General features: G+C 59.1%; 1 protein-coding gene across 7 annotated transcripts in view; it reads left to right on the top strand.

Annotated features, from left to right (window-relative positions):
* SLC29A1 (solute carrier family 29 member 1 (Augustine blood group)) overlaps positions 1-12,535 on the top strand; it is a 36,801-nt gene that overhangs the window by 16,884 nt on the left and 7,382 nt on the right. For 2 of the 7 annotated variants that reach the window (XM_027805248.2, XM_055726176.1), the window contains 2 exons: positions 11,856-11,939; positions 12,422-12,503. In XM_027805248.2, coding sequence (XP_027661049.2) covers positions 11,911-11,939; positions 12,422-12,503 — 111 coding nt within the window. In that variant the 5' untranslated portion in view covers positions 11,856-11,910. Of the gene's footprint in view, positions 1-5,436; positions 5,618-6,259; positions 6,370-7,674; positions 7,788-10,957; positions 11,071-11,855; positions 11,940-12,421; positions 12,504-12,535 lie in introns of those variants that run through there. The other 5 variants (XM_014279852.3, XM_014279854.3, XM_014279853.3 and 2 more) reach the window with 5 other exon arrangements.

Genomic DNA, 12,535 nt, shown 5'->3' on the forward strand with positions numbered 1-12,535 from the left:
ACAGCAGCAGGACTGGGTCATCAGCCTGGCTGTGCTGAGGGCAAGCCGTCACCCGAACACATACCAGCGCCCCTGGACTGCCACTGAAATGGCCCCAGCCCTGCTGCAAGGCTGCTGGGGAGAGGTGCATCCCACCTGGGCCACCCTGCTTGGCTTCTCTGCTCATGCTGTGGGTCCCAGCGTGGTCCTCACCCCTGCCTGGTTCATCACACCTAGCACAGCCACCCACTGATTCCAAGCAGGGACAGGGAGCCGATTTACACCAATAGCTGAGGGTCAGCTCACCTGGAGGAGCTCAAAGACATCAAGGGCTTTGGGGTGGGCAGCCCCATTTGAGTTTTGCTGCAGGTTTGCTCATGGAAAACCCTCGTGAGAGGAGCTCCCTCATTTTAGGCTTGGTTACCCCTGGAGAACAGCTCGGAGAGGCAGGAGGGACTGGTGGCATAGCTCTCTTCGTGCTCCTGGCCAGGGGCTTGGAGTTGAAGGAGCTACCTGCCCTACCTTCAGCAGGCCTTGTCTTTTCCTGGCCTCAGGACCAAGCTGGAGGCAGTTCTGGTTTTTTTGCCTGGGATATCCTCCCTCGGCGCTGTGGATGAGCTCCTCGATGGTATTTGCTCTGGACAGAACCTCTGCCCCCTCGGGGAGCCCACTGCTGCAGGGAGCGCGGTGCCTTCAGCTCTTAAGGGTTTGTAGGTATTGTGCTGTGGCTGAGGATGGTAGGGTTGGGCAGGTCTTCATACCACCCTGATGAGAGCAGGAGTGTTATCCATGCACCGCAGGAGGAGGCAGACCAACGGCAACACAACCAAGCTGTTAAGAAGCAATCCACCCTCCCCTGCAGCTTCTCCTTCCCGTCTTCACACCCACCCCTCGTGGCAGTACAAGGTTGGTGTGATCGCATGGTGAACCACATCAGGGCATTGATCTGCCAGCATCTTCCCAGACAGGGCTGTTACCCTGGAGGCAGCAGGTGCAGGGTGCCTGGGCGATGCGGGGCAGGAGCTGTGCCTTGTGGGGGTCAAGGGAGTTGCTGTAGGGCCCCACGCTCCCCCCTGCCTGGGCTCTGCAGCTGGGCTTGCTCCAAAAGGGGAGCCTTTGACTAAAAACAGAACCCAGCAGAAGTAAATGGCTTGGCCTTCAATAAAACAAGTCATCTGCCACCAGCCCTCCCTCCCTTTCTTCCCCCGTGGCTGCAAGGGGGATGCAGTGTGCCAGAAAGGGATTGCTTCAGCAGCGCTCAGCTCCTGGGCTCCTTATCGCCTGGCATCGCCGTGGGAGTGCATCAGCGTCCCAGCGTGTCCAGGCACCTGGGCAAGCTCTGGCAGGACACCTTGCCGGATGGCCAGCCCACCTCGATGGAGGCTACGGTACCCTTGGATCTTCCAGCAGGGAGTCTCAGAGCCTCCTTCATCTCTTCTGCTCCCCAAATTAACATGGGAGAGGCTCGGCAGCGGTGGAGCCTGCAAGCCGATGCCAATGTCTGCAAAGTGCCGTTTCCACATGAGCAGAGCACTCGGTGGCTCTCATGCAGGGTTCTCCGTGCTTCCAAGGTATCCCTGGGGATGCTCACAGTCCCAGGCAGCCCAGGACCTTGTGGCTGTGGCACACTGGGTGGTGGCTGATTGCACAGATGCAGCAGCGCCTGCGGGTTGGGATTTGGAGGGGATGTGACTTGCCCTTTCCTGACTTGTGGCCAGGGTTATTATTGGTCATGTGGGAGACACTCTGTTTTGCCATGGTTTGTCCAGACGCGGGGGTGAGCTCCTCACCTCCTGTTGTCTCTCCCTGCCTGATCCTACTTGCATAAAGGTTTCCCTGTTTGCTACGGGTTAGCCCAGGCCAGTGCCAAGAGTGAGAGGTTTGGAGTCTAACTCCCTCCGAAGGAGGTGTCTGCCTCGAGCCTTGCTCTGGCTCCACATGTGAGACGTTAGTCCTGCCAGGCTGTTTGTGGAAGCTGAGTTATTCAGAGAGGAGGGTACGAGAAGCAGAATTTCTGCCCTGGGTGTTTACTCCTAGTCCTGTGCTTGATCCACACCACTGGTGGCATGCTGCCACCTTGGCTTTTGGTTCCTAGGTCCACAGACCGTGTGCTGTCCGCACGGCTCTTCTGGAGCTACCGCAGAGCAAGCCTGGCTCTCAGCAGGTGTTACCTTCCCCACAGCCTTATTTAAAATCAGCTGGGAATTACAGGTGTGTGTGGCTCCTCGAGTCCCCCCAGCTCCTAGGACTTGCGGGGACGGCTTTGCCCTGCTGCTGGGAGGTGACTGCGACTTTGGAAGTGGCTGGCTTTGGGCACGTGGGAGGAGCACACCCAGCCAGGGCATCTGTCCCTGCTCCCTCCTTTTGTTTTTGGGGATCATGGGGTGCCCCTTGGCTGGGACAAAGAAGGTGTGTGGGTCTGGGGGTGACTGACATGCCCCATCTCCTGGAGCAGAGCTGCATTTAGCAGCTGAAGCCAGTTCGCAGTTTGCAAGATGCTGCAGCCATCCAGGCAGTGAGCAGGATCTTGGCAAGACAAGTGGCTGGCAGAGGGACCATGGCAGGTGCCAAAACCTTCTTCCCTGCTCGCCACCCCCTTTCCCAGTAGGGCTGCGGAGATTTCATGCCGAAAACAGTGGTCAGCCAGGTCCCAGGTTCTTGAGCTGGCCTACAAGCAAAAAGCCACTTCAATCTGTGGGGACCCAAAATAGCCCTTGTATTTCTCTCCCGGCTGCCAGGCACATCTGACATGCAAAGGACAGAGCCAACCTCAACCCACCACAGGCCCGGCAGTGGTTGGCCCACACATGTCTGTCCCAGTTTCTGTCAGGGGGCTCTTGGTCAGTGGGGAGGGATCGCCCCTCCAAATTTTGGGAGCTGGGGAGGCTGTGACGCCGGGGGAAGATCATGTTGTTCTGGCTCTGGTTTCACTCCTCCGCCCCCCCACTAAATTGGAAGCAGCTGTGCAGCCCAGCCCAGCCTTGGAAAAATTGCTGGGTGGGGGCAAAATGAGGTCTGCCCCTGTGCCAGGCCCCTGGCAGGGCTGGCAGCCTGCGGCAGCCCCTCCACCGAGTCCTCTGGGTGCAGGGACAAGGCTGGCTCTGTCCAGCCCCAGGGATGCTCTCCCACCTGCCAGGGGACTCGGGTGAGGGGGCAGCGTGGCCCAGGTGCCGGTGGTTCAGCGGCTCCCACTGGGTGTGGGCAGCTCTTGCTGGCTGAGGGTCCTGCTTGCCTCCAGCTTTGTGCATTTGCATCTGGCACCAGCTCCCTTCGGGAAGGAGGCAGCACTGGACGGACGGAGCCTCTCCCCTGGGATGTGAACGCGTCCCAGGGTGCGGGAGGTGGCCGGGTGGCAGTGGGCAGGGAGTTGCTGTGGGCAGGTGCTCTCACAGCTGGTTGTCTGCCAGCTTTTCCTGCCCTTCCAGAAGCGGCCCTGTTTTGGGGACGAGCGATGAGGAGTCCTGGGGTCGGGCTCTCCTGGGGAGAGAAGCCCCCATAAAGTACAGTGTGGCATTTGAGGTGAGGGAACATGTTTGGCTGAGCCCTCCAAGCCTCCTCTGCTAGAGGCTCTGTGCATAGAGGGGGCTCCATGCGTATCTTGGGGAGGGGTTTAGAGGGGCTTTTGAACTTTCCAATGATTCCACAGCCCCCCTGCCTTGCCCCTCACGTCAGGGCTGTTTTGAGGACCTCTCAACTGCACCATAAGCTGTCCCCATCCTTCTTTCCCAGCCGCTCACTGCAGGTTGCTCCATGCTCAGCTCCCTTGTGTCATTCCTGGCCTGACTCCTTCCTGGGTCTGCCAGCTCTGAGCTCAGTCCTGGAGCCAGGAACATGAAGCAATGATGGAGGAATCCTCTCCATCCCAGCACCCTGGGGGCCACCAATGGCAGGTAGCCTCCTGCAGTCGTGCTCTTCCCCTCCAGTACTACTCCCTGAGCAGTGACCTCGGGGGTAGCCACATGTTGCTGTGGATATGGCCCTACCAAGCCTAGAAGGCAGGGTATGGAGAAACTCATCTTGGTGCTCTTTCATTCCCTGGCTGTGGGACTCTATCCTCTGGGTTTCTTCCTATACATCCACGGAGTCCTTATCTTCAGACTTTTCTGGCCATGAACTGCTTTTTTCTCTTTCTGTCTTGCTGCATGCTTCCTCTTTATGGGTCTCACCTTTGTTCTTACAGACATGAGGGGGAAATGGGGACATGGTACTGTAGGCTCAGCCCATCCCTCCGACGTGCTGTAGCTGCTGCCCAAGGTGGGGCTGACCGAGATACCATCTGTAATGACAGGGATTCCTCTTGAGCAAGCCTCATCATGACTGGGTGGGGGGTGGAAGCTACTAAAGCAAAAGAGATGCATCTGGCAGCCATGCCCCAGGGGGGAGTCTTGCCTAAGCAATGCCCCAGCCCATTAGGGGGCAATCCCTATTCCCACTCAATTGGGTGGGAATGAGGAGTGCCACCTGCCTGGGCGAGCTGGGCTGCGGGCAGGCGGGAGCCAGCACTGTGCTTTGTGCTGTGGCACGTTGGGATTGCATGGCTGTCCTGGTACGTGGTGGCCTGTGCCACCGCTGCACCAAGCCCCAGGCTCCTCCATGCAGGGACAACCTGCTCCTGCCTCAGGGCTGCCTCTGGCTGCTCCTTGTGCTCCCTGCTGATTTTTACATTAATGGTGTCCGGTTGTTCTCCCCAGGGGTTCTGTAAGGTTTTCTCCACTGGGAAGCGGAAATGTGGCTTCCTCCCATTGTGCCTCTTCCTGCCACGGCCCCCAGGCTGACCCTGGGGAGCACCCTTCCCGCAGCACCCCCCTCCCTGTACCCCCCAGATGGAGCCAGGCAGCACCTCAGCCAGCCATGCTGGCACCCTGGGGGGCTTGGACCAGCCCTGCACACATGGGCTGCAGGGGGCTGCCTGGCTGCAGGAGCTGCCAGGTGAGGATGAAGGTCTGGGGTGTGGCATCCCCCGGCTCTCTCCGAACCCATGGTGGTCCCACAGGAAGCTGTGGCCAGGTAGCGTGAGCTTTGTGCCTGCCTGTGTGGGTCATTGCCCTGCCCCTCCCCACCTCCAGGCAGCCCCTGGAGGTGCTGAAAGCTGTCTGGAGGCACCATCCAGGTCCTGGTGGTGGTTTCCTCCTGGTTTTGGAGGTTTCTGCAGCTGTAGTGAGTCGAGTCCTGAGCAAATCCCTCTGGCCACCCCTGGGAGAAGGGTCTTTATTTCTCTAAATTTCCAACAAATGGAACCTGCACCTAGCCCTGGAAAAACGTGCCTCCTTCCCCAGCCTGCCAAGAAGCAGGGTTGTGGCTTGGAGGCGATAGTCTCTTCTCCTGGGGACAGTGGCCTGAGCAGGTGCCATCAGGGAAAACAGCTCCTCAGAAGAGCCCTTACGAATCCTGTCCCTGCAAACAGGCTCCCGAGGGCAGCTTATCTCTCCCTCTGACGTCTCCTCAGAGATGACGTCCCCCCTTAGCTCCTGCCCGGGTGCTGTATCTCCTCCTGTACCTCCAAACCACAGGCCTTGGAGCAGGCAACTGCTCCGATATTTGCAGGGCTCTTCCCACCTCTCTCAAGGCTGTGCCGTCCCTACAGTCCTGTGGCCTGAGGTGACCGGGAACAAGGGTCTGGGACCAACCTGCCCTTCTGGTAAGCTTCTTGCTGTGACAGTAACATGTCCCCCCAGAGAGTTTGATGGGGCGCTGAGCAGGAGCACCCGTCTCTGCTGCAGGGGGTTGCATGGGTGTCCGGGGGGGTGTTCTCTGGCTGGACACCAAGTGTCCTGGGCTTGGGCGGTCGCCATGTGCTGAGGAGAGAGGTGTGCGCGTTCATGGTGGGGCTGCATCGCTAGGGCCTCCCTGTTGGTATTTGGCCAGAGATATGTCAGGGCTGGAAACCCACTGAGCAGCCCTGGTGAGGAGGTGGACTCCCACAGCTCTGTGGGACTTGGTGGTGGCTGGAGGAGTCCCAGCTGCATTACCTGGGGTAGTTTTAGGGCTGGCTTTGCCCTGTGACTGCCCACTCCCCTCTCCCTGGTGGGAAGCCCTTTGAGGACAGTGCTGGAGTCCCACGGGGCCCTGGGGAATTTGCCACCTGGGCCAGGTCACTTTACCTGCCAGGGCCGGGGGCCCCCAGGGAGCCTCTCGGGGCCCCTTGAACTCTGCAGATAAGGTGCTTTGCAGCTGTCTGGTGTGCGCAGTTCAAAACACAGCACAGGGCTGAACGCCCCCCCCCCCCCCCCCGCACCTCCCCATGCCACCCGGCAGCCAAGATAACAGCCGGTCGGGTGCTGGGAACGAGTTTGCATGGTGGCTGTGGGTGCCGCAAACCTGAAGGCAGAGAGGGTCTACAGCTGTCTCTCCTTTTGCCCATGAAGGAGTGGAGAGTGCAAGGTGAAACACGTCAGAAATATTACCTGGGGACCTTCACCTCTGCTGTGTGGGCTGCCTTACAGGGGAGGGCTTTGTCTGCAGGCAGCAAGGCAAGGGAGGAGGCCAGAATGCCTCCATCCTGCTCCCTTGCTATGATCCCCCCCAGGAGGCAAGCACCAGCAGCGCTGGGGGCAGTGGATGGTGCAGCAAGCCTCTTTGCAGAGGGGCAGGGCTCAGAAAGGAGAAGAACAATAGGAAGTGCTATCAGCTCTCTGATACACTGCTTGCGAAGCACACCAGGAGTAGGAAGCCTGCTACGGTCGTTGGAGGGATGGGGGATCAGAGGAAGAGAGGCCATAGCTGAAAAGCCAGGTGAAGCTTTTGCCTCTCTGTTCGCCGTGGAAGAGCCTGAGCAGTTTCTTCACCTTCTGTTGGGGTGCTCCGCCGAGGAAAGGTTAGAAAGCAAAGCTAAACAGCAATAAGTCGCTAGGGCAAGGCGACGTTCACCGGAAAGAAAGGGAGGGTGAGCTGGCTGTCTGTCACGTGTGGCCTCTAGTCATTCATTCACAACTGCCGCAGCCCCCGGGGACCGGGAGGGGGAAAGGTGTGACGTTCATTTCTAAGAAGAGCTGGAGGGAACTTCAGGGAAAAGCTGACTAGCAGATCTGCTGTGTGTCCCAGGCGTCTGTACAGGAGTGGGGTCTGTGGGCAGGTTGGGAGGTTTCTGCCAAGGGGTCCCCGAGCCGGGGCAGCGCTTTGTAGCGACTCGGAGCTCATGGTGCCCACGCTGCTTCCCAAAAAACATTCAGTCAGGGCTTTCAGCCTAGTTCTTAAGGGAACTGGCTGGTCAGGAGGGAAGGTCCTCACATGGCCCCATAATTGGTACAAAAACAGGAAGGAGGGTATAGGAGTCAGCAGTCCGTTTTTGCAGTGGAAAGAGATCGCTGTGTTGGGTCCCATGTTTCTTCAACGTGTTTGTGTGTGACCTGGAAAAGGGAATGAGCAATGAGATGACAGGGCTTGCTGAGGCGATTGGATTACTCAGGTTCGTGGGGACAAGTGCCAGCTAGGAAGAGTACAGAAGACCATTACAACACTGGGCAGTAGGCAGATGAAATTCAGTTTAGGTAAATATCAAGTGATAGATGAGAGGGGGGGTGGGGAGAAGCCCCAGATCTGCAAACAAGATTACATGCTGAGCCGGCCACTTGCAGCAAGGCCTGGGGCTGTTTTGGATAGCTTGGTGGGCATAAAAGCACATCAAATCATATTTGTGAGTGATAAGGCTGTACATCCTTCAGCTGCTCTTCAAATTGGTGTCTCACCCCCTCACAGCCCCTGTGTGGCCCCAGCCCCAGCGTCTCTGGAAGGGTTGAGGGAAGCTGGGGAAGGTTGGGAAGAAAGCGACGAGGAGGACCGAAGGCGTGGAGCTGTGCCTGGATGACTAAGTAAGCTAGAATTTCTCTGTTTGGGAAACGTGCTGCAGGGTGGATACAATCCAGGCCTGTAAAGCTGTGGCTGCCATGGAGAAGCCACTCCAATGTTCATCCACCCTTTGACAGCGAGGGCGAGGGAGCCCCAGCCAGGGCCCTGCACGCAGGCAGAGGTGCTGCCCTTGCTCAGAGGCTTCCGAATTAGAGAGGGAAGCAGGGTTTTCACAGAAGCAAAACCCACCACAGGCTACAAAACACATGGACAGCATGCCCCTGCTGGCTCAGCGGCTGGTGGAGCAGTTGGGGAGTTAGTCAATGCCTGTGCCACTCTTACCCTTTCTTGGCATCTGCTTTTGTCCTATGACGGAGACAAATTTTTGAGCCAGACTGGCCTCTGACTTGACCCAGCGTTACCTGCCCTTATTTTGGGAGGGCTTATGTTTGTCTCAGCACCGTGGTAATGGTGCACAATTGTGCACACTCATACGTCTTGTGAAATACAAGCACGTGTCCTCACAGTTGGTGGCTGAAGGTGGAGGTGGGCAGGACACCGCTCAGGAGGCTGGTTCCTTGGACCCCGGCACAAGGTAGGAGGACCTGGGGGTGCGTGGTCAGAGTTAAGGCACACACACAAAATTTCATGGAATGGGCAGTTTTGGAGTGTCACCCATCCTCCAGCTGAGTCATGGCCACCAGGGCTTCATGTGACCTGCACACCTGTGCCGGGGTTGTTCCCTGCCCGCAGGAGAACCTCGATGGCCCACAGATCAGCCCTCCTGCCGAGAGGGCTCTGGTGTTGCCTGGGAGGGAAGTCCGACATAGGGGATGGGGTGAAGCCTGGTGAAGCACCTGGCCCTGCCCCATCTTGGCCACGCTCGGAGGAAGTGCTGACCTCGTCCTTGCAAGGTGATCCCCTACAAGTGGCAACAGGAGGATGTGTGCGGTGCTTGCCATCTTGTCTGGGGACTGCAAGAATGGTGCTATGCTTGGTGTGGCATAAAGACCTTTTCTTAAAAGAGCTGGTGTTCCTGGTTATAAACCCATAGCATGCCTACCTAACACTGTGAAATTGCTCTTGGGTGGAAAGCCAAGCATGGGCTGTGCTCACCTTTGGTGAAGGCAGCAGAAGCAGGTGAAGAGGCGATGCGTGGGAAGGGAGAGGTAGGGAAATCTCTGAAGCCCGGTGACAAATGGCTGCCTGCAGGCGTGGCTGTCCTGCAGTGCAAGTTTTTCAGCGGAGGTTAGGCGGTTTTGGTGATGGCTGGCGCTGCCGTGGGCTCCCAGGGCTTGGTTGGCAATGGGATTGCACGTGGCCCAGTACAGCAGGTGTCACTCAGCGTCTGTCAAGGTCTTTGTGCGGCATGAATGGGCAATTACCATTGTGCCATCTCTTGTTTGTACCTGCTCAGAGGTGCTGGCCTAGGGTTTGTTAACCCTGCTCTTTGTTATCTTACTCCTTCCGCTTATACATCGCTTCTGAGGGGTAAGACAGACTGCTTGACGCCCAGGAACAAAATGGATGTGCTTCGCCAAGGCCCTGCATTGCTTCTGCTTTTCCTTGTCCCCCAGGCTGTGCAGCCATTGGGCTGGTGGCTGGGATGAACATCAGCAGGCTTGTCCGGGAGGGGGTTAGAGCTGGGCTGTGCCAGCGAGGTGGCTGGAGGTGGCCTCCGTCCCCTGGTCCCTTATATCCCCTGGTCCCTTATGGTAGGGCTGCTCTGGCCAGGTGGGAGCAGGGCTGCCACCTGTTGCTGGTGTTGCTGGTGTTGCTTCCTGTGACTTTTTCTGTTTGTTATAGAGTTGTTTGTAAAAGCCGGAGGCTGAACGCGTTTCCTGCCGTAATGAGTGCTGACCCGCGTGCCCCTTGGCAGGCACCGGCTCTTTCTGGAGAAAATTAGGAGGCACTTAGTGAAGTGAGACAGAAAACAAACACAGGCAGGAGGCTGTGGCCGGGCAGCTGGGCAGCACTCGCCAAGGAGGCTGGGCTCCTGACGCAGGGATGTGGGCGCTCTCCGGGCAGTGGCCGGGAAAGCCGCATGGCGGAGTGCCCTGCCCCCGCACCCCCCGAGCCCCACACCCCAGCCCCCTGCCTCCTCCCCAGTGCCCTCGGCTCCTGCCACCTCCTTCCTCCACCACAGCCTCCCCTTCCTCCCTTCCCTGGACGCCTGGGCAGCGGACCCGGGCCATGTGCCAGCTGTGGTACTCGACACCTCTTCTCCTCCCACGTGGATGCTGCTAGACCCACGTGGCTCCAGCCCCCGTGACTTGAGCTGGGGCCTGATGCTCACCCCTGAGCGCCGGGGGGTGCGTAAGGGGACACATACACCTCCTTCAAATACGCTGAACACGGGGTTTACCCAGGCTCTGTCCTCCCCAGGTACGTCTGTGGGGTTGGTCTTTACCCCTGTTTCTTGGGACACTGATGCAACCTGGTGGGGGGCTGGGCATGGGGCGAGGGGCTTGGCTGGGCAAGGGGCAGTGTGTTGAGAGCTTGCTGGGAACCTGTGGCAGGAGCTGGGGTTCTCCTGCCTGTTTTGGGGTGAGATCTGTTAGATTGGGGATGAGCAGTGGCCCCGGTGGCATTTCTGTGTGCAGGGGGGTGGCAGCTGTATTTGCAGATCCCCTTGCTAATCCAGGGTCAGGGCTTGGGGTGTCTCCTGCCCACAGGGGCACCGGCAGGCTGCCAGGAGGGGATTTTGGGATTTTGGGATGTTTTCTTTGGAAGCCTGGGGTAGCTCACGGGGGCAAGGCAGGAGCTGCCGTGCCCTGAGCTGTCTGCATGGGAAGGCGGGGGAGCTGTGCTGCACATGGCTCTGGCATCAACAAGGTGGCACCTGCAGGCTGGTGGGGCTGGTGGTCCCATGCAGTACTGCTGTCCTGCTCTGCCTTTTCGAAGCAGCCAGCGGGCTTCCTGAATCCCTCTCCACATCCTGCCGGCTCTGTTTCAGCTCCATCACAGCCGTAGGCTCCGCACCCTGCAGGACCACACCAGGGGAGGAGGTGAGCGGTGCTCACAGCCACGCAGGCACCTGCGACAAGGGACGGGCCACCGCTGTCTTTAATGCGTGCCGGGGCTGGCAGGGACTACAGATCCCAGCATGCTGCTTCCCGCCTGCCTCCTCCCTCGCCCTACCTGGCACTGTGCAGGCAGGGATGCTGTAGCTAGCGGCGGTGCTGGGCTGAGGGGCATGCCCCAGGGGGGCCGGGGGCTCAGCACCGGGAGCCCCGCTGCAGATGAAGCCCTTGGAGAGGTGCCGGAGCACCCCATGCTGTGCCGCCTGGACTGGAAAAGGACAAGGCAGGCCTGCGGATTCTCCGGGGCAGCTAATCCTCTGCCCCAGGAGGAGGGGGGTGGGGACCGGGCAGAGGAGGTCCCTTCTCAGGGCTCCTGGGGCTGCATCTCCGGGGCTGTCTGTGGGGAGGGCAATGCCAGGGTGGTGGCAAGGGCTGGGCAGATGGTGATGGGGGAAAAGGAGCGGTGGGTGCTGGGAAGAGGACAGCAGTGCCAAGGACACTCTTGGCTTTCCAAGGAAAAGGCCATGAGAGTCCCAGGGAATGGGAACGGGGGGTGGGGGGGGGTGGGGGGGGGGGTGTTGCATGCTTCTGGATGGAGAGTTTGCTGAATTAAATGTGTCTTTTGTGCCGCCGTGCCCCAGGCGTTGGAGGGAGGTGGGGAGGGCAGCGGGGTGGACACAGCTCGCTGCACATACGCTTCACTGGCAGCTCCAGGATTGGGGGCAGAGAGCTACAGGCTCACAAATCCCTTAAGAGCCTGTGGCAGAGCAGCTGGGCAGCCAGTGCCAAGCAGCCTGGGCATCTCAGGAAAGCGGTTTTCCTTTCAGAGGGAAGGCTTGGTGCCCCCCAGCCAGCAGAATAAAGCAGTGTGTCAGTCCCTCCACTGAAGGGCTCTGAGCTGCAGGCTTCCAAAGCTGCTGCACACTGCTCTCACAGTTTGCTGTCTCTGTTTGGCCCCTGGTAATGTGGAGCATTTACTTGGTGGCATGGCCTGGGGTTAAAATCCGTGCTGCTCCTGCTGGGCCTGTGCCCCTCACTCCCCCATAAAATCCTCTGTTTGCTTTCCAGACGGAGAGCAGCCACGAGACTGGGTGCTGACCTGTGCTGACTCCTGCCACACAAGATGACAGCAAGAGACGGGCCCCAAGATAGGTAAAGCCAGGCTCTGGTGTAAGTGTGGGGGCACATCGAGAATACCAGGAAGTGAGGGAGCACGGGGGGACCCAGCATCTGGGGGACCCCCGCTCCTGTATGCTCACTGAACTACCAAGCTGTCCCTTCCTCAAGATGCTCTATCAGTTTTTCCATAGCAATCAGGCTGTAAACAGTCCCCAGCACTGGGACGCGCCTGGGGAGCATGACTCCCTCCCAGCTCTGGCAATGGCCACTGTGCATCTGGGTGCCACCTGCTGAGGAGCAGCCAGCCCCCCCGCACCTTTGTACCCTCCTGGGGAGGGCCTCCCATGGCCCCTCTGGTGCCACATCTCCTCCAGCAGCCCAGGCCAGGGGCAGGGCAATAAATTCTGTCCTCCCTCCTTCTCCTGGTTCCTCCCGCTTAGGGATTGGGACAGTCAGAAGCAATGCCTGTCCCCTGCCCTGCCCAGTGTCCTGCTCCAAACCAGTTTCCTCCACAGGTACAAGGCTGTCTGGCTGATCTTCTTCATCCTTGGCCTGGGAACACTGCTGCCATGGAATTTCTTCATGACTGCCAGGGAGGTGAGGGCTTCCCTCCTGCTGCTGTCCGTGAC

This window comes from Falco cherrug, chromosome 13 (genome assembly GCF_023634085.1).
Source record: "Falco cherrug isolate bFalChe1 chromosome 13, bFalChe1.pri, whole genome shotgun sequence".
In the NCBI taxonomy this organism is placed as follows: Eukaryota; Metazoa; Chordata; class Aves; order Falconiformes; family Falconidae; genus Falco; species Falco cherrug.